Genomic DNA, 27,767 nt, shown 5'->3' with positions numbered 1-27,767 from the left:
AACTCAGATTTCACAGTTATTTAGATTTCACTGTGTTACATTGACAGTTACACATACAAACATCCTTCGTCATTCTGAACCACTGACGCCTGTGCTCCAAAAACATTGCCATTATTAATTTTTTTTTAAGCACTTGGTGCTTCAGTTGCTCTTTTGTGGGATCAGACCAGAAGGCAGAGCCTTTGCTCTTCACATGCATCAGTGAGCTTTGGGTGTCCACGACTCTGCCCTGGGTTCACCCTTTTTCCAGCACTTCCTGTTGGTAGGCAGTAACCAATGCATACCAGAAACTCCCTGCAATACTGTCTAATGCAGGGGTGTCCAAACTGCGGCCCGTTTCCTTTTATGGAGTGGCCCGCAAGGTATTTTATAAATAAAATGAAAGTTGGCCCGCAGGTTTTTATAATGAGAGATTCAGAGTTTGAAAGCAGGGTGTCAGAAAACAGACCAAAGAGTCTATATATGCGGCGAGAATGCGCACTTGTAGCTCAGAAAATGGACCAAAGAGTCTAACAACTCCAAAGAAACGAAAAATGGACAGCAAATGCAGAAAATTTCATGCATGTTGGGAAAATTACAATTTTTAAACTGAGTACAGAGGGAAGTGTGTATATTGAATTTATCAGGAATCAGTTGCCTAATTAGAAGTATAATATTAAGAGACATTATGAACCGAAACATCAATTTTGAAAAACCTTAGTTACACAACACTGTCAAAGATAAAGATAGTAACTCAAGTAAAATGATGTGTAAATGATAGTAATTAGGGGATGTTTTATTATAAGTAGTATATTTCAATATTTGTTTTATTGTTTTTGAGTCTGTGGCCTGTGACTGCACATATATTTCTTCTTCTGGCCCACAACAAAAAAGTTTGGACACCCCTGGTCTAATGTATTGGAGATGATCTAATACAATCTAAACATCACAGTTTGTCCCTTGTTAAAGTCGTTTAGATCCTTAGCTTGCCCGTTTTCTTCTGGTTTCAACACGTCAACTTTAAGATAATGAATGTGGGTTTTCTGTTACAGCTAATCTGCGTAGATTTTAAATAAAAAAGTGTAAGCCAGCATTTCAGAATAATTTAAATTAGGGCTGTCAAATAACATACATGATAAATTAAAACAATTGCACAGATTTATTATCTTTCTTGATGCCCAGATTAACAGTTCCGGTCACTACAATGTGATGGAAGCAACCGAAGCGGCACTACTTAGCCCACCTAATGACATGTTTTCTCACCTGCAAGTTACATAATAAAAAGAAGAGGGCAGCTCGGAAATCTGAGAACATAGATAAGCTTGTTTGTCTTAGTAACTGGTTGAGAGAGGTGTAAGAATTGAGACGGACTATTTTTTTATTTATTTATTCTGACTTTATTATATTATAATATATTATTATATTATAATACATTATTCTGTATTTCAGAAGTAGATAAATTGTATTACATTTTTACATTTTTATTATCTATTTTACAAATGGAAGGCACTCTTAATAAGTTGTTTCAATCAGGTTATCCAAATGTGACCTCAAGATATCTGATATGTTGTGCATCTGAAATAAAGAGATGTAGAATTTAAAATATATACTAGTTGTTCATTCATTGGTTTTATAAACTAATTTCATAGCAAAAAGTGATACATGCAGTACATTTTGAATAATTAATCACAGTCATTAATTAGGTTATTTTTAATCGCTTGACAGCATTACTTTTTTTTTTTGTTTTATTCTTTAGTTTTAATGTAAAGAACTTACAAATTTAAGACACCAAAATTTAGAGGATTATTTTTCTTTCTATAACCTACAAAAAAACACATGCCAAATAATTGTACATGCAATTGTACATATTTTCAAATGTGATGCATACAATATCAAATACAAAACACAAATAAAAGGATATTAATTAGAAGATTAAAAGCAGATTACAACCTACTGTTGTCATTTCAGCCAGAACTGATTGCAACCTCTTAGGGTTAAATAACATTAACTTCAGCTCACTGGGAGTGGTAGCAGAATCACCACATCCATCATCCTCTGGGTCTTCAATTGTGAGGACTAAGGTCAAGACGCTTCTAGCTCAGCAGTTCAGGGCACCAGTGACCTTGTTATATCTGCCCTGGTTTGCCCTCCTGGTCCCTTCACACATCGAGATAAACTGCAGACAAAACATGGTTTATTCCCTCTCCCTCTCTCGCTGTCTCTCTCTCTCTCTCTCTCTCTCTCTCTCTCTTTCTCTCTGCCGGTATTGATCCTGTGGTGAGGTCTCAACACCGCAGCTTACGGACGTCACCCTCTGTAACCTTGCTGCCATCAATTTGACATTTGTCTAGAGACCCAGACACACTGTTCGCGTTTGTGTGTTCGGGCGGGACATTGTTACGACTGTGTTTATAAGGTGTGGAAAGAAGCTCACAGGCAGACTCAAAACTACAGGAGGCTGTTCTCAAACTAGGAGCCGTACACGCTGTTCACAGTGCTGCCAGCTCAGCCACTAACAAGTCCTCGAAGGTTTACAGATTTTTAAGGAACAGAGAGTACAGAAGCAACTCAGTGATCACTACCAAATAGAGCTACCAGCTATGAACAACATGGAGGTTCAGCAATTATATTAGAGGTGTGCAATATGGCGAGATGTCATTGTATCTTTATAAAATTTTCTTATCTCATTGACAATATGCTTTAATAAAATCCTGTTAACTTGGATGATGTGCAGCAAAAAATGTATAAAAGTCACTGTACTATGCATAAAAAAGTACATTTATTATTTCAATTTGTGGGTTAAGTCTTTGCGTTTGAGCATTTATGTTTCAAAAAAAATATTATTATATGATGCCACGTATCATAAAGCTGTTTTTGCAGGTTGCCTCACTGATATATGGTTTTCTTAAATATATACAGCAGTTTAGTCACAATCCCTTGTGTTCCCTTTGTACTGCTTATGTGGAAATGCTCTTACATTCACTATTAAACATATCCCTGAGTTCTAGTCTTGATTTCATCAAAAGTTTAAATGACTGCCAATTACAATCAAGATTTTTTTCCATCACATTTCCTTTCTTGAACATGATGTTTTTCCACTGTCCTTCCACTTTTTAATAATGTGTTTGACAGTTCCTAACCTGATTTTAGTAGTTACAGTAATCTCTTTAGATGTTTTCTCTACTTGATTCATGCCAATATTTTGACCCTTCTAAAACAGATTAACATATTTTACACGACCACAGGATGTTTAACAATTGAGAAGCTACTCACTGCATCAGTTAGGGCTAAATAACTTGCTGCCAACTGAAACATAGTCACCCATGCAATAATTATCCAATGGGAGGCTCTTACATAATTGTATCTATATATTTTTTTAGATAATTTTATTTCTAATTTTTCCCATTTTCTCCCCAATTTACACGGCCAATTACCCAACCCACTCATTAGGACCCCCTATCACTAGTAATGACCCAACACACCAGGAGGGTAAAGACTAACACATGCTTCCCCCGATACATGTAAAGTAAGCCACCAGAAGAAGTCAGCTTCTTTTCGAGCTGCTGCTGATGCAGCATTGCCGAGCAGCCAGCGCGCTAGGAGGAAAGCGCAGCGTCTCGGCTCCGGTACATCAGATCACAGACGCCCCGTGCTGCAGACATCACCCTGTAGTAATGTGGGGAGAGAGCGCCATCTACCCACACAGAGGGAGCAGCAATTGTGCTCCCTCTGAGCGCCGGCAGCTTGATGGCAAAGCTGCATGAGCTGGGGTTCGAACCTGCGACCTCCTGCTCATAGTGGCAGCGTTTTAGACTGCTGGACCATTTGGCGGCCATATGTACATATTTTAAAAAGTGCTATAAATAACTATTAGTACATTGATTTCAAATCAAATTTGCTCTACTGCATCCAATTAAACATAACTAACTGTGCTTTTCATAATATAACATGTAGTTGGTCAGTGTTCTTAAGTCATTAAGCCTTGGCGATACCCATAATACTTTCAGAAAAACATATTGTTTTATTGCATATTGTCATATTGCCTGCTTATATAGTGAGGGTATTGTTTATCCCACAACACTGAAAAACTGCATGTTTTATTAAAAAGGTTTGGTAGACGCTCCCCAGTGGCACAGAAGTCCATGGCTTTCTGTCAGGTCTATGCACTGCCGCCGGGGGTTCAAACTGTGACAAAGTCAGGGGTGCAAGCAGGACAACAGGTGCTAAACAGTATGTGACATTTTTAAATAAATAAATCAGAATACGCAGTTTAAAAGCATTTAAAATACTAATTTATGAGTTAATCAAATAAAAAGCTTATACTTGTAGCAAAGGGGCACGAACACATGAGGAGGAATGGTTATAGAAAATACATAAAATGTTAAATTTATGTTAAGAGGTCGCTCCAAATGTATTCATATATTGATAATTTTGTCTCTGTGTACCACTGCAATTAATTTAAAAAATGCAATTAAAATGTGATTGAAGTATAACAGACTTTTAAAGTTAATGAATGGTTTTACAAAAACATTTTAAATTACAGCCTTTCATTTATACTCTCTTAATTTCCTAAGTTCCTGAGTTTTTCCCTCATTATTTTCAAACACATCTAGGTGATACAATTTGAGCTCTTAACATGACATCCAAAGAGGTGTCAATGCAAATGACAGAGGCCATCATTAGGCTGAAAAACAAAGCAAAGCTATCAGAGAGATAGAAGACCTTACAAGTCTGACTTTTTAAATTATTTTTTTGGTGGATAAAGACTCTAATTAAGAATACTTTCAAGGATGTCAGCGCAGTGCTGTCAAAGTCTACAATCAAAATATGCCTTTATGTATGTACATTTAGTACGTTTTTCTCAAGATGTGAACAATTTTTTCATGCAGTAAGGCCAGATCTGTATTTGGTAGAAAACAATTTTATTAATCAATTTCTTAATCCTATCTAGGTCTGGAACACGATACTTTGGACAGATGAAACTGTCTCAAACATGGGGAAGATTCATTTATGTCAAAGCGATGGTAGGAGAAGAGCATAGAAAGGTCAAGGAAGGGTTAATGATCCAAAACATACCACATAATCTGTTAAACATGGTGGAGGCAGTGTTATAACATGGGTATGTATGGCTGCCAATAGATTTTGATAACAGATGTTTATTGGCGATGTGACTGATAATTTTATAAAAATAAGGCTAAAAATGGACGCCGTGTTGCCGATTGTGCAATCAAAATCTATGCAGCAGAAACGTGAGGCAGAGCCAGATTTGCATATTTCTTTGGTAAACCTACCCCCTTCTCCCAGATCAAGACCAGTGTCTCAGACCGCATTCATTGAGATTCTCACTGGACGCCAAGTTTGTCTGTTAAGTGTCATGTTTTAATTTTATTTTTGTTATGAAACGATTTACATTTTCTTCAAATTACCGTACCAGAGATGAACCAAAGCTACTATTGTTTATTTTAATGTAGCCAGGTGGTGAATTGAGAATACACCTTTAAAATGTGTGTCTGTAACTTTAAGAAACACAATCAGAAGTGTTGTCACCCTGAGAGAGGAAAGGGAGGAGCTAAGAGCATGGTAGAGAAGGAGGCTCAAGCTGCAGTGCATGGTGGTGCTCCATTTTAGGATCCATCCAGAGCCATCCTAATGAAATAAGAGGTAAAAATCAGGAAATACTGAACAATATAAGGTTTAGTTGGCCTATAACAGTAGTAGATGCCTTTTTGCCTTTCTAAACATGTATTTTGGATGAATCACAACCAGATGCGGGCAGATGGCATTGTTTCTGTGGGGTAGTGTGCTCCTCGTGTTCAAGCCTTGTATTTTTCTGGGTTACAGAAGCTGTTTGTCCAAGTTCTCTTGATGAAATGCTCAAATCTTGTTGAGTAAAGCTGAGTAAATCGAGGTGAGCTTAAAAACAAATATAAAAAGAGCTCTGTTAATGGTATTAAGGTGGTATTAATGTTATTTATCTATTTTCTGTAATTAGTGCCACTACCAAATACTGTGCTGTGTTCTAAGTTAGGGTTTTACAGTGTATTCATTTTATTTTTGTTATTTTGAGTACAATTGAGTACAAGCTCTCATAAAAAATCAGAATAAAATACCCAACAAAGTTATTTTGTCATTTGGTGTGCGTCCTTTCCCCGGTGACATTAACCTCAGAGATAACTATGATTAATCAAAAAAACAAAATAAAAGCAATGGAATTGGTTAGAGGGGGGTGGGTTGCTGGCATATGAAAATGTTTTTTCATACAGTTTACCATCAGTATCTTCCAGTGTGTCTCCTCGCCTCATCTTCTATAAATGAAAAGAGAGAGTGTGAAATCAGCCGTACTCCCAGTCTCTTTCCCCCTTTCCCCCTCTCTTTCTTGTTCCTCTCTGTTCTTTGCTTTTTCCCTTCCCCTTTCTTTATCATCCCCCTTCTTATCATCCCCTTCTCTCCATCACTCACACCCCTCTCAATCAAGCCTCCTCTTTTACTCTTTTACCCTCCCTCTCCCACCTTCATTTATCCCCCCCCCTCTCTCTCTCTCTTTCTCCCTCTCCCTCCCTCTCTCTCTGCAGATGTGTCACAGGGTCCCCACAGATCCCTCCCCTCCACCAGGCGCAGAAGCTGCATGGCTCTAAATCGGGCGTGATTAATGACATCTCCATGCACCGGCCGTTCTTAATTAAATAACACCGCTTAATTAGCAAATGATTTATGCCCATAATGGACGCTTTAAGATGGTCCGCTCCTCCCTTTCTCTCTCCGTCTTTTTCTCTGTGCCCCTCTTTATGCTTGCCACCCTGATCTGACAGTCTGAGTGAGCAAGCAAATGGGACAGAGATGGAAGCAGCCAACAAGTGCAGGTTACCATCCTGTGATGATGCTCTGCCTCCAATCATAATGAGTCTCTGTGTGCTGTTGTGCGACAGCCCCGGCACGGCGAGACGCGCTAGATCAGTCATTCAGCCGCTAGTCAGTCTAGACACTAAAGACCCCGGCATTATCTGGAATGTGCAGGGTGTAAGACTGCACTGTTGCACTGAGCAGACATTATTTCAGTGACAGTCTCGCTATTTCTTAGATTTAATCACGCCTCAGAAACAATTTGCATGATTTAGGCAAGTGTTTCCCTAGTCCTGGTCCTGCAGACCCCCCCCCCCCCCCCCTGTGTTCAGACTTGAAGCAATTTGGATTTGTTTCTCTAATCAGATTTGCTGATATTGCTGTCCACACTGTAATATGTGTAAGTCATGATCAGATTTGCATTTCCAGACCAGGATTATACAAAATTCTCAACTGAAATGAGCAGGACCCCCTATTAAATTCTTGAATTGGAATTTAAATTGAGATTGCAAACAGGGAGCGGAATTGCAATTCAAATCAGATTTGCAGGAAGCTCCATGAAATTCAAATAAATTCATATTACATAATTATGATGTATTTAACAACAAACATTTACAGCATATATTACATATAATTACAACATGAATTTTATAAAGATAAAGAAGATGATGATGTTGTATGGACCAAAAATTAACAATAAAAACATATTCTATAAAACAGACCATTAAAACTGTACTAACCCTCAAATTCTCAAAAATGATAGAACAGCACTTTACTTCACTTTCATTTGATTACTTTGAAATTAAGATAATACTAACAACTAAACATCAAGGGGATGTATGCTTAATGGCAGTGTCTTATCTAACATTTAGAAGAAACAACATGTATGTTAAAAGTATCACATTCTCATGGATATGTAATAAGAATAAATGTCTCTGAATTGCAATTAATTCTCAAATTCAGAATTGTGCACAATCCTGATCCAGACATCACAAACACATCTGTAAAGGTTGCTTGGGTAACAGTGTTTGTATCAGTAACTCATCTTTGGCACTCGCCTCCCCTCCCGCACTTCTGTCACACATTAAATCTGATTTGATTGTCCAGAGCATCCAGACTGAGACACATCTGTACAAATTTGATTGTAATCAGATTTAAGCTGACAGCCTGAGCAGTCTGGGAAACCACTAAAATGTGCAGGGTAGGGGAGCAGCACTGGAAAACACTGATTTACGCCACTTAAAAGCTAAAGCTGGTGTTGAACGTAGCTATTTTAGGAGCTTCTATTTGAGCTGACAAATCCTTGCGATCTAAAAGTTTTTCCTTTTAAAAAGTGCTTAATACATTTTAGTACTGAGTGATATACAGTGTTGTATGACATTTCCACCTTTATACACGTTACACTGTGATTCGAGGAATGTTAAATGCACAATTTCAGAAATGAACAAATCTCATCCATGTGACATCCACTATCCGACCTTAATTGAACACCTTTACATTTTTAATTCCATTTATCTGGTCAGTTTTACTAAAGGTATCCAGGAACTGTCAGTTAAGTGCAGTCTATTAGTGCTTTAGATAAAAGTATAACATTCATAAAGCTTAATTAACAGTAGATTTCCTTTTTGAAAATGTATTTTCTATTCAGTTAACATTTACATTTTAATAGTTACAGTCTCAGCAAGGCTTGTCAAGCTTGGTAAATATTCTTTTAGCATAGTGTACCATGCATACTCAAAAAGAATGGTCTCTTTAACATTTTAATGTCATTTTAACATATTATCAGTCATGTGTTCGTAAAATATCAAGATATTTAATCAATATCACCCAGCCCTGGCTAAACAAACTGTCTGGCATTTTTAACATTTTAAAGGGCGGCAGGAAATTAACTGTAGTCTCATAACGCCACTCCAGCATGAAAATCCAAACCGGCACAGCTTTAAAATCTAATTCAGTGTGCAGTGCTAACATGACTTATTCAATAGGAGAGGAGGAGCAAGGATGCATGCACGCGTTTGTTGCTTAAATGTGATTTCTGTGCGAGTGGTGGAGGGGTGTTGGGTGTTAGGCCCCCTGCAGGCAGCAAGGTCACCGAGAATAAAAGAATATCAATGAGACGAGATGAGAGGCAACAGATGCTGTCTGAGCAGAAAGACAGACAGGTGAGACAGACAGATCATGAAAAGGGTGCAATAGGAAGACATACACACACACACACCTAGAGAGCTAGAAAAGGAGGGGCTTCCAAAATCTTAGACAGAGCGAAGTGCAAATGCATAACGATGAGTGAAAATGAAACAAAGCCACACGTGCACAGCCAGACAAAGGAAGTTTAGCCTTCACAAAGAAGAACACACCTACAGACATAGCAGACAGACAGAAAAATGAGACAAAAGCTATGTAAATGAACACAAACACATCATGTGAAGCTGTGTGTACTGCTAGCCTGAAAAGGAGCACCCTAAGCAACACTCTTAAAAACAAAAGGTGATAAAATTGGTTCTTTGAACAATGCAACAGAAGAACCCGTTTTCTTTTTTCCCCAGTTTTTTTCTAAACATTTTTAGCCATTTAGCCAATTATACAACACACTTACTATAACTCTCTCCATCACTTGGAATGCTCTCGACAGTAGTAGGGGGAGAAAAGGAAAATGCTTCCATGCTCTGTGTTTATTTACATAGCTTTTGTCTCATTTTGTCACATTAAAATAGATAAAATAGAGTTCAGAACTTTTACATTAGTAAAGTACTTATTAATCATTTTACAAAAAATGGTTCTGTATGGTACCAAATATTGTTGTTCTACAGTATCATTCAGTATCATAGGATCCTTTGTTTTTTCTACGGTTTAGCTTAACCAATTTACCCACCCACATACTAACACACCTGCTATCACTTGCAGTGTTTCTTACACTAGGAGGGTGAGGACACACACGACCTTCTCTGACACATGTGAAGGCAGCCATCTCTGTTTAAACTGCCACAACAAATGCAGCATCACTAGGCAGCCAATACACTCAGAGGAAAGCACGGGATCTCCAGCTCTGATACAAACAACTAACAGACACCTGTGCCTGCCAGCATCACAGAGGGAAGGAAGAGAAATGAGGGTTCCTTCTATTCCGTTGCATCGGCTGATGGTGAATCGGCATGACCTGGGAACTGAATTTGTGATTCTCAGCCCACAGTGACTAACAGTATTAAAAGATATTAAAAGATTGATTGGCATCATTCAAAAGAACCATCTGTAGCTCATTTGTAAGAGTGTAGCCTTTGGTGCTGAATCTATAGGCTACGTTTACATTACAAGCCACATTGCTTAGTTCAGATTTTTTTGCTCAGATCAGATTTGGCTTAATGGTTCACATTCACAAATGTAAGTGACCTGTATCTGTGAGTAATGTGAACGAATTCGTCCCTGAAATGTCTCATATGCTCACATTCATACGTGTATAAATGTCTCCTTCTTCACCAACAACAAAAAACGTATTTTTGAGAGAGGACTCGTAGCTTTATAAAGGGAAATGGATGTGTTAGCAGCTCATATGTGGACCATCTTTTGCTCGAGTGGAGAGAAAATAGCTGGTCTGAAGTAAATGCTCAGGTCGAGGAGGAGAAAAAAGGCCAGGCAGTTTGCTTTTGCTGTTTTTGCAGCTACGGCTGCATCAAGAGATGCGCAAAAGCAAAAAGAATGAATTCCGTTCACATTTGACCGTTCACATTCATGTCGCATGTCCATGGATCAGATACGTATCCGATTTAAGACCACGTATGGATGTGACTCCATTCTGATTTGAAAAAATCTGATATGGCACGTTCACACAGCCATAAAAAAATCAGATCTGAGCCACATTAAGCAAAAAAATCGTAAACGTAATGTGAACGTAGCCATAGTTTCACATGTTTGTTTAAAATTACAGAGATTTTGTCCTATCTTTAAAGTGATATGAACATAAACCTGTGAATTAACTTCTTTGACCCCTTAAAAACGCTCTTCACTCATCTCTATTTTACATAGATTGATATATCCAAACATTGTTGTTGTAGGGCAGGGGTCATCAATAGGTGGCCCGCAAGCATGAAACATCTGGCTTGTAAGGTTGTTTAAACTATAATGAACGATAATGAAAAAATAAATAAATAAAATGCTTCTTTGGCGAACTTTTGTTTAAATTCCTCCCGTCTCTCAGTTGCACTTGGCGTGACTTTATGAGTTTTTCTCCCATTCTTGTTTTTCCACCTGTTCTTGTTTCCATGAGTCCCTATAAGGGCGTTTTTTCCCAGCAGTGTCCCCAAATCACTAGCCGGGGCAGCAGTAGTGTATTAGATGGTGACCCTGACGACACGGTTTCGATCCAGTGCGAAGAGGGGTGTGTTTATTTATTTATTTATTTTTTCTTTCTTTTTTGGGTTTACCTGCTTTGAAGTGAACTGTTCTGCAATTGGGTTCAACAACCCTCTGGGCTGGAGAGCTCCTAGTCTGTAGTACACCATCCCATTACACTTCATTTTCCAAAACAGATTCTTTTTTTTGTGGCTTGGAAAATATCTGGCCCGCAGCCAAAATTAATTGCCGACCTCTTTGTAGCACCTTTTTATTTATTATTAATTTTGTTCAATTCAATGTTTTTTAGCAGAGCCAATTAACTCATCCACTCACTAGTCACTAGGACTCTCTTTACCACTTGCAATGCTCCCAACACTACGAGGATAATGATAAGCACGTCTCCTCTGACACATGTGAAGTCAGCCACCGCCCTGTTTTCAAACTGCCACCAATGCAGCATCACTAGTCAGTGAACATGATCAGAGGAAAGCACAGGATCTCCAGCACCACAATGGCAGGGATGAGCGGAGAGAGTGCCATCTACCTACCCAGAAACAACATGACCAATTCTACTCTATTTGACAGCATTGCACAGGATTTGAACTCATGATCCTCGAGCCATAGTGTAACACCATTATTACACAGTGAAACAAACAACAGAAGGCCATTCTTCTTAACGTTTAACTAGACACGGAATAAAACCATTCTTGATTTTTTTTTTCAGTTATCAGTATCACATACTGGAACCAGAAACACTGAAACAGCCTGGGGAAATACTTGGACACAAATCTGAAGCATTCTCCTGGATCATTAGGGCTGGAACTCTCTCTCCCACTCTCTTTCTCTCACCATCACGTCTGGTTGTTGTTGTTGCTGCTGTTGTTTTTCACGAGTCCAAATTTCCTTTTCTTCCTCTCTTGTCGTACTAGACAGCTTTCTTTCTCCAAAGGGGGTTTGGAAAGGTGTTGATAGTAGTCAACTCCTGTAGTCTATACAGGAGTAAGAGGGATCATTTTGAATTTTTGTAGAAGGTCTAGAACAAAGTGCTAATAAGAAGCCACCAGATTACTGCATGACTATGTAAACTGGTTGATATGTTGTCCCAAAAATAATTACAATAAATAATATTATTTCTAATTTTAAGACATATAATACATCTTAATAATAGCAAATCGGTCCAAAAACAACAAAAAAAAAACACTTTTGGTGTTTTTGGTTGCCAGATGTAAAAAAATAAATAAATAAATAAATAAATAAATGTGTTTAAAGATGTGATCAAATCGCTCATAACGTGGAGTGTAAATGAAACAATGGTAAAAAGTGGCAAGATTATTGAAGACAAAAAAGGTGTTCGGCATTTAACCTTTGCATCACTTTTTATGTAACTGATATATTGGCAATATAATGCACAATAATGCATGTAAAACTTTTAATCTTTTAGTTATTAGGACAATTCAGGAACTGGACTATAAATGAAATAAATATTATAAATCGAATGTAAACAAAATAAAACCACTTTTTATAAACAACAATTCACATTAATTTATGTTAATGCTAAAGGCATGCTGATACATTGTGGAATAAATAAGAAATGGTCAATGTGATAACATTTCTTGTCATATCAACAAAACACATTTTCAAAGTATATTGAGGATATAATTAATGTTTAAAGAACAGTGATCCCATGGTACGTTTCACTGCAAAGTGTGTCAGAAGTCCTGTTAATTGGATTATGTACAGAAAAAAACAAAAAAAAAAACACTGTGCTACGCATGAAAGAGTAGTTGAATTACATGTTTTTTAAACTACCACTGCTACTGCTGATGCATTCTGTCTGGGTGTCAAAACATTGCACTAAATACTGGGTATCATGAAGATGTCCTCACATTTTGTGCTATAATATTTTATCACATCACATCTACATAGCTCTATGATAAATCATAATTAAAGATAGATAGATAGACAGACAGACAGACAGACAGACAGACAGACAGACAGACAGACAGATAGATAGATACTTTATTGATCCCCGAGGGGAAATTCTAGACATCCAGCAGCAGGTATAATACACAAAGTTACAAAATGAAAAATATAAAATATAAAGATATAAAGATACATATAAATACAATCAAATAAAAAATAGAATGTACAATGTAAAAGGAATCAATGTGACAGGTCTAACTATATGTTTTAGGAGTTTGGTACTAGAAGACATTGACGTCTAATTTGAATTACAATATATTGTTGTTATTTTATAATAATAGTTATTTTATGTAAAATATTGCATGAGTTTCTTTTAAGGAATGAATTATTAATAATGTGGCTGTTTCTCTAACAAAAAAAATGCATTGAAAAAATTCTCTCATTCTCTCTTTCTCTCTCCCTCTCACTAGTGAAGTAGTGCCCTGTGTGCAGCAGGCCTCCTGCAGTAAACACGCTGAGCTCCCTGCATGTCTGCTGTCTACACAGGTGTAAACACTAATTTCTCATGACAGAGTAAAAAGTCCTCACTGAGACCCTGACAGGACAGGCAGGAGAGTAGAGAGAAAGAGAGAGGGAGAAAGGAGAAAACAGGGACAAGATAGAGATAGAGAAAGAGAGAGAGATGTGAGAAGGAGGGAGAGGTTCAGACGAGTGCAACATCAGAACACACTCTCCCCGAGCTCCAATGGATTCACCAGCTGTGCCACAGCACCACCTATTGGCACATCCGATGCGTGGCAAATTATTTAGCTGTGTTTTTTTGTATTGAAAGGGATGCGAGACATAATGGGTTTAATGGCAGTCGGGCCAAATATAATCAAGCTCTTCAAAAACAACAATAAAGCACCACAAGCTGCCATTACATCAGCATACTATTTATATAATTCATGAAAATCAGAACACCGCTAAAAGCTCTGAACGAAAAAAAAAAACAATTTACACTCACTTTTCATTCTGCATTTATAGGTAAATTTTTCACTGACTAATGACAAGCAGTGATGCGTTTCCTGTCTCTCAACCAATCAGAGCAAGCTCCTTTGATGGATGTCTCTGTCACGGCTGAGAGTGTGTGAGAAACGAGCCGACAGTCCGAGCATACCCTCAACAATCCATACTAAATGACCCAAAGACTGATCCACAACACCGGCATTTCCTGACCAGAGCGGACAAACAAGCTTTAAAATCCAAAGCCAGCTCACGTTAATTTAACCTTAAAACATCTAACACAAACAGAACATGTGCTAAGATGACAGAAGGGATATATACATATACATATATTTACACATACTTCATTTCAATAGGACAAGTCCTGGACATAAACCTTTTTAAAATATCATTTTATTTGTAAAAAAATCTTATGAGATTTAAGAAAACTGCATTTTCCCTAGAAATGTTGAATACTGAGAGTTTAATATGTGACACAGTGTGACACAGACATAGAGATGAGCGATAATATTGTAAAAATATTGTATTACAATATTTAAAAACATTGTCATGGTATGCAGTTGGGCTGGGCAATACTGTAAAAAAAACAATTTTCTTTTTCAAAATATATGAGTAAATATGAATATATAAGTTATTGTTATTACATAACAACTTTATATTTTTTACTTGAAAACATACAGCACCATTTAAAGTGATATGCATGATATTGTTTCCTTTAAATTACATTTAATTAAAAGAAAATTGTATTTTTTTTTACAAATAGTAAGCAGCCCCTTTTAACCTTACATGCAGCTTTTATGCAAACAAAACCTTCTTGTATTTCATTTCTTTACACTTTTCTTACAGAAGTAAATGTCCATCTTCTGAGATTTACTCTAGCAGCTTCTATATGTAAAAAAGGTACAATCTCAATTATCTTCTAAATTTTGAAAATCGCATTAAATCTGTAATTTGATTTATCAAATTAATTTGATTAGCCTCCCAGCCCTAGTAGGCCTATGCACTATTTTATCACAATATTCATGACTATTTAAAGACTAGTTTAAAACTTTCCTATACTTACTACAGTAACTTATATTGAAATATGCGCTGCACTCTAAGTCATTAAACATGATTAATTACACTCTTTGTAATAAGATGTGCAATCTGACAATATTCACAAAATAGTTAGAAAATTATTTTTAATATTTTCTTTTTTTAAGTTGTTCTTATATAAATAACAATCTGCCATATCTAAAAAAAAAAAAGGTAAAACAAGCCAACTCCAAAACTTTAATGCTTTCATGGGGTTCATGTGTGCTCCATGTAAACACCCCTCTGAAGTGAGATCCTCAAGTCAGGCACAAAAAAAAAATATATATATATATACACAAAGATTTTTCCTTTTTCTACACAAACCAAATGAACACAACCAAGCCAGGTGAACATCTCGTAGAAACATAGCGTCCAACAAGCAAATGCAGCATCAGTCTTCCAGGGCAAAAACTAATGGCTATTTGGGAGAACACGATAGTGAGGCTAAAAATGCTAAAAGCTAATGCTAGGTTGCTTCAGCTTTCTAAACGTATAATGTGCATACAGGACCAAAAGAGTACAGAAACACTATCAAGTGGTGTTGAAATTTCAAAAAGAACAAAACCAAACCAAAAAAAAAAAAAAAAAGAGTTCCTGTAATAGTGCCTAAATAGGCTAGGCTGTGCTAGGCAACACAGCTATTGTGGGCAATTTGTAACCAGTAATCCAGTGAAGTAAACAAGAAGTTTGAGTTATAAATGACAAAAAAAGAAAATAAGAAAATAACAGAGTGGGAAATAGGGTTGTAAAACCGTATCGTAGCATTTTTTTAGTCCAACCAAAATCGCGCTTCCTCTACTATTGAATAAGTAATATTAGCATGGCACCTCAGGTTTCGGAAACATGCATACATCAAATAACAAATTTAAATGCTCAATAGATACATTATTTGCATCTTTAACTAGAATTAGCAGTATTATTTATTAAAAATCAAACAATACAAAACTGAGAGTGTGTCTAACCTGAAGACAGTCTGAAATCGGTCTTCTATATTCTGAGAACAGTTTATGATGAGAAACAATAAACGGATGGATATCAGACCTTGTGCACATAAATGACTGGTGTGTTTCCTGTCAGCTGAAAGTAACCTTGGAGAGATATATTGTGGTCATAACACTCACACAAACACACTCAATCTCCGAGAGAAATTATACTTTCTCTTCGGCTCTGAGCCGCGTCAGAGACCGGAGACATCAGTGTGAAAGCGAGGGTGAGATAAAGAGACAGGTACTAAGAGGGGCATCCATCTTGTTTCATGATGGACAATAATGGCTGCTACCATCTTTAGGAGATGAGTGTGTTTAGTTAATAGATTAAACTATAAAAGATTTACCATTCTAACAGAAATCACTAGTGGTAATAAAAATCATAACAGAAACAATAACAACAGCATTATTAGTTGTATTAACTGCTAGTCCTAGCTCTAAGCAATTTTTCCTCAATCCCAGCTGGTCCACAGTTCTTCTCTCTTCTCATGTGTTGGAAAATGAGATTAAGCAAAAATTGACTTTGTTTTAGCACAAAGGATAAGTTTTAGAATCACTGATATGCAAAGGAAATCTTACTCAATGTATAACAAACCTTAAGAAGTAACAAGTGTCTGAATTTTTGGATATACCAGAAAGATAGCACCTAAATAATAGAGATTGGGGCTCCTTATTGTTGTAGCCACCCAAGCCTTGCTTAGATCCCCATTGCTACAGCCATCCACAGATGCCAAGAGCCACCTTGCTCTTCTCTGGGTGGGCTTTTTTCAATGACGTGGCATCATATAATATTGTTCATTATTGTACCATTTCAGATAGATTGTTTTCAAAATACTTGTTTTCAAAATATTTGTAAAACATTAAAAGTTGCACAATGTATTGTTTTATCATCATTATGCACATGTACAATAGTGACATCGCAGGATGTGCAATGTCTTGTAAGTCAAATGAAATCAAGTACATCATTACAATTTGACTGATATAAAAGGAAAATACACACTGTTCTCATTTTCCACACAGTAACACTCAAAAGTCTGGACACACCTTAAAGCAGCACTAGGTAGGATTTTCTTGATTTTTTCTATATTTTTAAAGAAGTAAAATTATAGCTTGAAACTCACTGCAGCGCTCCATTGAGGTGTAATTGGAGGAATAGCGGTGCTCTCGTGTCTGTGCGGGGCTCCTCTGAGCTCAGACTCTGTAAGTTTGAGAGCATCAGTTGTAAAGTTGTGAAAAGGTAGAGTTGGTATACCGTGAGTAGCCCTGTTTGAGTAATGTTCTAATCCATAGTATGGCAAGAACTACCGTACTCAACTAAGTAAAAACATTCTTTAAGAAATAAAGGCCATTCAATCTGAAACATTCAAAGAACTTTGAAAATATACTCAAGTGCAGTCACAAAGACCATCAAAAACGTTATAATGAAACTGGCTCTTATTAGGACTGCCCTAGAAAAGAAAGAGCAAGAGTTTTCTCTGTTGCACAGGATAAGTTCATCAGAGTTAACCAGCCTCAGAAACTGCAAGTTAACAACACCCTAGATAAGAACACCTAAATGTTTCACAGAGTATTTTGGTTTGTTTAACACTTTTAGTTACTACATGATTCCTTGTGTGTTTCTTCATAGTCCTTCATAGGATTATTTCAGTATTAATTAACAATGTAGGTAAAAAATGAAGAATAAAAACACTGAAATAAAAGGTAATTTTTCTACTAGAGGCAGATACATTGTTTATCTTTGTGAAAATTTATCGTAATTCATCGCTGTTATGGTGTCTAGAGGGAAATATGGATACCAACAAAAACACAAACATGTAAAGTCTTACCCCATGCCACCAGTCATAAGCAATAACAGGTTGTAGATGTGAGAAAAGATGAAAAGGAAGAGGATAGTGCTGAAGAACATCGTCATCCAGGAACCGTGGTCCTCACGGAACATCTTTAGACGCAGGTACCGGCCTAGAACACACATATAGAGAGAGAGTTCTCTATAAGAACAATGCCTTCATTTCACTGCTCACAGTACACCTCGACAAGAATAAATACTCAAAGTCTTCAGCAGCATATCTAAGCTAGAACTGTTGGAGCCATTTGTGAAAACCTTGAAAACACTGCAACTTACTGATGAATGAACCAATAAAAATAACTCAAGAAGTTTGTCGATGTGGGTTACATTGATAAACGTGTTCAAGTATGTATTGAGCACTATATAAGACAGCAGTGAAAATAAGGGCTCGTGTTTAAGAGATTTATTATGTATTCATATCAAGTTTATTCAGATCCAGATCGCTTTAATGACGACTCGCCTAGCAGTAATGGGTTTTGGCCTATATAAACCCTTCAATGCTCTGCAGGGCATTTTTTCAATCAAGACTGCCACCTCATAATGCGCTTGCTGATCTCCTGTTTGGGATTTATGATGACTTTATATGATCACAGAGATTGTTCTGACTCGCACAACCTGTTAAGCTTTTTCTCTTCTCTTCCCTGAAGAATCAAATTCAAATGGTCGCAAAAAAAATCAAATCGCTGCAGGATAATGCTCCCTCTCTCTCTTTCTCAGAGAGGGTGAGATTGATTCAGATAGCAATGCAGCTGCTCTGAATGCATAATCATGTCCTTCTGTTTCACCTCTGACGTGATGTTTCGAGGAAATTAAGTTTGCATTTAAAGCTGCGTTGTTGTGTAGGACCTTTCTTAAAGCTCTTTCTCTGGCGTATGTCCTTAGACCCTCAGTTCTGTTGCTGCAAGCCAGTCCAGTGTTTCGTTGTCCAGGTCTATTAGACCTTGAGTGCCATTTGGTGGCCGGAATTTGGGGCAGGTAGTCATCACGTGTTCCAGAGTTTGTGATGGGTCCCCACATTCACAGTGGGCACTGTCTGTAAGACCCCACCTCTGCATCACTGCACCAAAGCGCCCAACTCCTGTTCTCAGGCAGTTTAGGGTTGTCCACTCCCTACGGGTAAGATGCTGGCCAGGTACATCCGTCGGATCTTCCACTGGTCCTTCCATCTTGCCCTCACCCAGGAGGCCTTGGAGATGTCAACTGGTGTTGTGCAGAGCAGTTCCTGGGCATGTGTGGCAAAGGGGCGTCGGGACTTGAGGCGCATGCGCTGTGAAGACTTTGTGACGGTCTTGTGGAGGAGGTGGGATTCACTCATCTGTGCCGTCCGAGCTAGAACCAGCATGGCTGCTTCTCTTCTGAGCTCTGCTGGGGCAATACCAGCGAGGACAGGCAGTTGATAGGTTGGAGTGGCTCGTAGGCATCCAGAGATGGATTTCTTAAAGCTAAAACACAGGTGATCATAGAAGCATGGCCACCAATTACAGAGTATATCGTAAAATTGTACTAGATGAGTATTGAAATGTACTATATATAGCTTGACAATGCACAGTCCTCTATGTATAAGTAAAACTGATGCTGTCCTTCAACGTCAAAGATTATGCATTCTCCATCTTGTCCTTTGGAGAAAATGTATTGTTCCAGTCACTTTAACACCTGTTAGACATCAAGGACTGTTTCTCCTTTTCAACTGAGGCACTATAAGCCCCTGTTATAGTGTGATGGTGATGGCTACAATGAATAAATGTATAAAAGTAAGTAAACTCAGAAATATATTCACAATAAAATGTTTGAGTTCTCAACAATGGATTTTGCTTTATTTTCCATAGTTACCATTGTTACATTGTTGACAAAAGCTCTGCCAATTAAATTAATATGAGGCCGATACTAAGAATACAACAATTCAATTCATCGGTTAAACCTTGGGATTTTCAAGATCAATTGTGTTGAGTATCATTAAAAAGACTGAACACACCGTTTATTGCACACACATTGCCTTACCCCTTACCCCTGCCCCTCTGTTTTGCCCCTCTGTTTTGGGGTAGGGGTGTCCCGATTCTTTTTAGCCTGGGGAAGGGAAAGGGCTTGTTCGTTATTTTTATTGGTTCATTATATGTGCAACCAAACTTCAATTATGGAAAACCAGATCTAGAATGACTATAGACCACTTGTTTGTGCCAGCTGAGGTGGCTTTTAAAAATATTATAAAATGTTAAAAAAAAAACAAGAACATTAAATTTAATATTTAAAAATCCCTCCCTGTGGGATACTCTATCCCTTTAAAAAAAAGTCTGTGGTGAGCCAATTTAATGGTGTTTTTTCCTTTTTTTATAAGGTGTTAGCTCATGTATCTTTTTAAACATTATAACTGACTTTCTTCCTTAATATAGAGCCCCTATAGCCTGCAAAAGAAAAAAAAGAAAGGGCTTGTTAGCCCTTCAAACTGAGATTTTTCAGATGCACACTCAAACCGAGGTGTATAAGAAATACTGGTAATCTGGCAGAACAAGCGAACAAAGAAATCCACAAATTTAAGTATTTTCCTTGTTAAAAGTGAAGATTAGCACTATTTTACCAGACTTTAATGTGTAGTTTCAATGTTTTATGCCCAAATTCTTCATAACCAGCATAAAAAAGATTGCTAGTGGTTTATCTCAATAGCTAGCTAAGTTCCCATTACATCTTAATTGGTGCAACAGACGGAAGGAGCTGCAGCTTTTAAGGCGGAATGGAAAACTAAAGTAAAATAAAAGCTAATTAAAGCTAATTTCAGGGCCCCTCACAGAGAAACTAAGGAATGGATAATAATAATTAATTTCGGCACCATCTTCCCCATTTCTGAACAAAAACGCTGGCCTAAAGTTAACCAGTTATCCAGCAGCTAGGTTACTGAACTTTAGCGCTCCTGATGACGTATCGGGTTCTTGAAGGGAATTGTCTCAATTTTTAGGGGGGGACTTTAACCCTTCACCATCTAACTCTGTTCCAAGGGGAAGGGTTACCCTCAAAAAGAAATGGGATTGGGCCAAAGCAACACCAGAGAAGATAATCAGCTCCTGGATATTTCAATGAATTGCAGACTTCAAGCAGTCATTGCACGACATATGTAACAATGTACTAAAGCTGACTGCCCTCATACCCATCATATTATGTCCCAAACATTAACATGCCCTGTGTTTATACATTGATAAAAGTGTTTAAATAACATCAAACCAAATTGTGTGCAAATACCCTTAATTCAATAACCCTTAATGGAATTTAAACTTTAATAATGTGTGATTAATCAAATCATTGGTTGATTTGAAATGTTGGATCAGAACCGCAGATCCATGAATATTGCATCTTTGTCCCGAACATTATAAAAGACACTATTTCTAAATGCATGAACATTGTGGTAAAGCACTGCAAGCAAGAGGAAACTAATCACTGGCCCACGTGTATGCAGCATCTTCTGGCATTTAAAGTCACAATTTTAAAGTTTACATTTAATGATACATAAATGCTAAGCTGTATGTATTTCTTTGTACAGTTAGATTAATACTGTTCCCCAAACAAACAAACTAAAAAAAAAAAAATGTCCTACACGTCAGTCTAATGCCAAAAAAAAAGCTCCACACATGAACATGAGCCAAGCAGCTGTGCACAGCCACACATTTGTCTCTTACAACCTACAAATTGCACCTGGAGTGTGTTCCTATTCGTGCATTAGCTTCATGAGGCTGCTGGCTGCTGCGTGGCTGAGTTATGGCCTGCGTTAGCCTCTTCTCTGGACATGATCTTCACTCAGGCATGATCAGCCCATTTATATGCCCATTACACTGAATCCCCGGGGTTCAGAGCGGCCAGTTTGGTAGTGACCTACTCAAATATGTCAAGCATATATCCATCCTGGATCTTTTACCTTACAGGACAATTTCAGTCAGAAATGTGGTCCTAACTGTCTAAACTATACACCAATATATCCCACATGCAATAGATCACTGGATAGAGCATGAAATGTAACCATAGGAGGGCTTGGCAAAGCCCACACTTGTACAAGTTGTGTGTTGTGTTATCTTGTGAGTGAGGCCAAACACTGGTCATTGTGCTTATGGTAACACAATGTAAATTATAAGAGTTTGAGGGAGACCTGATAATTGGTGCCAGTTAGATGGGACATTCCTTTTTTAAATAGTTGGTATCTATGGTCTGAAGTCTGGTACCATCATCCATCTACACATGGGCTCCTCTAAGCAACAGTATCAAGCTCTTAACACAAAAGTAATTGATGCCGCTTGGCCCGTTGTTAAGCAGGTTTTTATAATGTGAGATTCAAAGTTTGAACGCTAGATGTCAGAAACGGGCCAAAGAGTCTAAAAGCGGAGAGGGTGCGCATTTTTTAGCGCAGAAAAAGGGGGCAAAAGAGTCTAAAAGCGGAGAGGGTGCGCATTTCTAGAACAGAAAAACAGGCCAAAGAGTCTAAAAGCGGAGAGAGTGCGCATTTCTAGCGCAAAAAACGGCCCAAAGAGTCTAAAAGTGTAGAGAGTGCGCATTTCTAGTGCAGAAAAAAGGGCCAAAGAGTCTAAAACCGGAGAGAGTACGCATTTGTAGCGCAAAAAAACAGGCCAAAGAGTCTAAAAGCGGAGAGAGTGCGCATTTCTAGCGCAAAAAAACGGGCCAAAGAGTCTAAAAGCGGAGAGAGTGCGCATTTCTTGCGCAGAAAAACAGAGTTTAATATTAAGAGTCATCATGAAATTAAACATCAATTTGAAAAATCTTAGTAGTAAGTCAAGTAAAATGGTGTGTAAATGAAATAATCCGGAAAAAAAGTATTATTTAAAGTGGTATATTTTATTATTTGTTTTATTACAGAGTCTGTGACCCGTGACTTCAAATATATTTCTCCTTCTGGCCCCCAACAAAAAAAGTTTGGACACCCCTGGAGACGGCCAAGGGTTTTTTAGCTTAAGATTCGCACAGCAAAGGTTGGTATCAAAGAAATGGCAGTTCAGGGGACTGCGGAGGTTAGGGTGACATTTGGGAGATCTAAATCTCCTGGAAAGGAACTGCTTACATGCTAGAAATGAGTGCAAATAGTGTGAAAAGTTATACTGAGTGCACTGAATGATTGCACAATTTTAGTGAACTTTTATGTTTATTTTTTATGATATGAAAAATAAAAAGTAACGATGCATATGGATTTGTTAAATTTATTTATTTTAAATAAAGGCTGTGTTTACTGCTATTCAATTAAACACAAGGATAAAATCCGTCATATGGCCAAAGCACATCAAATTTCACATTCAACAGTATATCTCATGAGCACACTCATGTTCGTGTCATGTACATGAACATGCCAGAGCTGCTCCTCTTTAAAAAGGACAGTTCTGCATAATTAATGTTTAAGATGTAAAGATGTTCAGAGTGGTTTGAAGCAAAATGCTCTTTTTCTAGAGACACTTAGTCAGAATTGATCACAGTGGTAGTAATAAGAAGCAGAGATCTGAAGAGGCTTGATCTCGAGTGCCTTTAAAAGCTACATCACAGAAAACTATTACATGAAATCATTACAAATAAATTGACTGATGCATGAGACACTGCTTTATGGTTTATTCATGGGAGAATGGTGAATGCAAGGCACATAAAAAAGTATTATTTTTTCAGATGTACTAATAATTTCCATAATAGTCATCTAGAACGGAAAACAACTTTTTACAAAATCACATTCTATACATTTGTGTTGTCGACACTGTGACCCCTGAAATATACAACACCAAATATTTATAAATGACTTATATTTGCACCTTATCAACTCATTTCCCTATAAGTTGACCCACCTTTCCTTGGAGCTTTTGCCAAGGTGTATTACACAAAAAAAACACACACATACAGTATATTTATGTGGTCTTTCACACAAAGCTAAAAACAACAGACTGCAAGCTACTTACATTTTTTATATTGAAGTATGTTGGATTTTCTGCATTTTTCTGATGCATTAAAATAAAGCTGACCATTCAAGGCTTTTATGTTACAGCTGCAGACAAACTAACAAATGGGCATCAAGATGGCAGCAGAACAGCTCATCTTGTTCAAAGCAGAACACCAAAGCTTCAACAGAAATATAAAAAGAGAAATATAAGAGAATAAAAGCTGGAAGCTGAAAGGTCATTTACAGTGACTTTATGCAGGTGATCTCTTACGTTTTTCTAGATGCATTCTAATCTGTTTATGTCCACATATATCTGCAAGTTAAAGCTTCCCTTATTACTGAGCACTGGTGAGAAGGAGGGAAATAAAGAGGAAAAAAGAGAGGTGAAAGCAGACAAGGAAAAGAGCAGAGAAAAAGAAACAGTGGACATTTATGAGAGCCATGGGGTTTCAAGATGTGTTTACAGGTGACAAAAGGCAAGAAATGCATCTTAATCAGTTCCACTACTTTAAACACTGCATCATTTAAAAAAAGTCATACCTGGTTTGTAGGAAAACACCCATTTCTTCTATTGTCATAGAGTCTTAGCTTATACAGTTCTTCTTGTGCCAATTCAGGACATTTTCTTCACAATAACTAATTTCTACTTCTTAAGTGCCCTCACTACCCCATCACTATCTAGTTCTGGTTCATTTCCATCCTGTCTCCTTGTATCTGTACCAAAACAAGAACCTGCAAGGTAGAGGTGGGCGATACTGGGAGTTTTGGTATTGATCTGATACCAAGTAAATGCAGGGCCAGTATTGCTGATATCAATACCGATACCGACACTTTTTAATATTTAAGCTTTATAGATCCAAAGGATCTGAAAGACCTAGGATAGAATTTGGCCGAAATACTTTATCACAATCAACATTTTTGTTTAGAAACAATGGAAAGTAACAAAAAGTTTGCCTTACATTTAGGAAAATAAATCTTTTTTGACATAGAAAAGGAGAATCCGCAATAAAAAATACTAGACATATTTTCTAGTTTTCTTTCTTTGTTTACTTTTTTAAATAGAATTGTTCTTAGAAAAAAAAACAATAAAAAATAAGGAATTTTCTTCCTTTTAGTGCAAATTTGTGTAAAAAAAGGGTGTCAGTCAGCCATTCATCATTGACTTTACTTGCAGTGGTTATCGTAACCAAGCAACATGGTCTATGGGAGTCTCTGGGAAGCTATTGCACACAACAGTCAGTCACTCCTAGTAGTGATACAATGGACACTAATTGCTTAGTGATATGTGCAGGACATCCCGCAAACCCCTTTTTTAGCAGAGCTTCCAACTGGCATTTTACAACAAGGTAATGCACACCTACACACTGCAAGGGTTTTCCTGCAATATCTGCTCTAGATTTCACCACTTGCTTGGACTGCACAGTTGAATGATTTATCACCAATCCACCAATCCAATCCATATTAATCACCAATCCATATTCCAGTCCGCAGCTTGAGCTGGACAATAAACCCGCTGTAACAGTAACATGAAACGCATTACTGATCCGGATTCCAATTCCACAATTTACCCTAAACCCCCAGCAGCGTCAGTTAATCAATTTGTTATTAAAAAACAGTGATTAATTCAGATCAGAAACACAGTTAGCGTCTCCGGTTAGCTGTTAGCCACTGCAGCTAATTCACTACACTACGTGTCAAAATAAAAGTCTCCTGCGCAACCAGTGCAAAAAGATTAGTCTAGAGCCCTGTATTTAATATTTAGCATATTTAAAATTGAACTTTTTTAAATATTTAATAAACATTTAAATATTTAATTTGAAAGAAAACTATTGTGTATTTATATATAAAGTGTGTCAAATATGCATTTGCATTAAATGTACTTTTGTATTTTCTTCAAAGATCTGTGTGGTCTCATTATGTAACCTTAATCAGTACTAATTAAGGGTGTGGCATATCATATTGCACGCGATAATATCGCCAACATTTTTGAAAATCGTGAAACAATATAATACTCTAATACCCAATATAACACACCCCTATTTATCACATCAGGCTACTACTTTCTTTTACTGTTTTTATCAAAATAAACTGTTCTCATTTCCCATTATATATCTGGTGGAGACAGATTATATCTGTCCAGTATCATTTATTTTATCCTGGATATATGGAGATATTTGAAGTGTAGTATTAGTATCATGACATTCTGGATCATTGACTTTTTTTTGTATCTCAGTTAGGGGTGTGCCATATCATATCGTATGCAATAATAAAATTTCATTTTTCATATTTTCATTTTGTTGCAGTAGTGTATTTTTGTAATATTATTTTTTTGCTTAATTGTTTTGTCATATTGCCAGTTATATCGTTATTGCGATACCACCTCTAGTACTAATAATAAAGTAAAAGAGCTTTTATCTGTATTTGTATCAGTATCGGCAGTTTTACATCAAGTTGGATCATCCCATCACTAAATACAGCTAAAGGAGCACAAGTATTTTCTTGTTATACTGGCTGCTTGTTTTTGATGTTATGCGTGTTGTTGCATCCTGGCTATTACACGTTACTGACGCGTGTAATTCCTGTCACACTTGTCATACTGTAAAAGTGTTTCTGATTCTAACACATGTATAAACCCAGCCTGACCTTTTCACAGACAAACAGAAAAATCTTGTTATGTCTTGTTACAGTTACTTGTCTGACCTGTTTGTACAGCTCCTTTTTAAGAGGTCCTTCTTTAACACATAAAACCCCCACAATACAAGTTAACCTTTCACCATGTTGATAAGCACAAATCATTTAATCATCAGTATATCTGTACATATATACCTCCTGTCTCCATGAGCCTCACTGCACACGCAGCACGTCTGCAAATCTCTTGTTGATGTGCACAAGGAAACAAGGCTGGCCTTACAGCTGGACCTTTCCTTCTGTGCCGAGCCAAGTCTGGGTAATTCTGAGGTTTGTCTCGGTTGCATAATTGGATTGATTTGCATGAATGAACTTAATTGCTTTGGGTGTTCAAAGTCTTGGCTCTGGTGGAGGTGAACAGTGTCAGAACTGCAGATCGGACTGATTACTTGTGTGTGTGTTTGTGTGTGAGAGACAGAGAAAGAGAGAAACAAAGAAAAAAAGACAGAACAGAGAAAGAGAGGTGAAAAAATCAACAGGCTAAAAGCCAGGGAGAGGAAAAGAGCAAGTGTGTGTGTGTGTGTACTCCAACTTTAAATGTGATTATAACCGCCCAGCTGATTATAGATGAATCACTCTATAGAAGTGGATGAGGCAATGGGCCTCTATTTCTAGTAATTTTGGACTTTGCAAAGCATTTAACCTGGAGGACAAGAACTGATATTCTTCAAATTCTTTGAAGAGAGAGAGAGAAGCGGGTAATTATTGAATAAATAAATAGGACAATCTGTTGGTCTGCACCACTTATTTACAAACATACAATTTGGATTATAGGAAAATAAACCATCAAAATAACCTCAGTATTGGGTTTTTTACATGCATAAACACTAAGCCAATGAGCCCATATTTGGATTTTTAATGAACCGATACAGAGCTCTGGAAAAAAAGAAAGATGGAAGATCAAAGGCATCAAACCAAGATGAACTGCTTAAAGATTTGTATCAGGAGTGGCATAAAGTTATTCAAAATCAGTGTGTAAGACTGGTGGAGGAGGTACAGACAGAACATGAATGTTCTTGTAAGTTTTTCTGTGGATTTTATATATATATGAAAGAAAAACAGAAAAACGGCCAAGAACAGTCACATTCTGTTTGTACCTGCAATCTATATACTGTGATATCAATTTTTTGTCATATCAAAACAAAATATGCTTACCCCTAAAAAGGTTTGTGTTATACAACACTGGTAATAT

General features: G+C 37.2%; 1 protein-coding gene across 1 annotated transcript in view; it reads right to left on the bottom strand.

Moving 5' to 3' along the window:
• The window catches only part of tmem117 (transmembrane protein 117), a 78,807-nt gene that overhangs the window by 28,839 nt on the left and 22,201 nt on the right, over positions 1 to 27,767 (bottom strand). Inside the window, exon 3 of the mRNA XM_007244317.4 lies at positions 17,963 to 18,095. Coding sequence (XP_007244379.1) covers positions 17,963 to 18,095 — 133 coding nt within the window. The remainder of the gene's footprint in view (positions 1 to 17,962; positions 18,096 to 27,767) is intronic.

The sequence above is a fragment of the Astyanax mexicanus genome, chromosome 2 (genome assembly GCF_023375975.1).
Source record: "Astyanax mexicanus isolate ESR-SI-001 chromosome 2, AstMex3_surface, whole genome shotgun sequence".
In the NCBI taxonomy this organism is placed as follows: domain Eukaryota; kingdom Metazoa; phylum Chordata; class Actinopteri; order Characiformes; family Acestrorhamphidae; genus Astyanax; species Astyanax mexicanus.
Note: the sequence above shows the minus strand (reverse complement) of the source record. Positions and strands in the feature narration are given on the sequence as shown.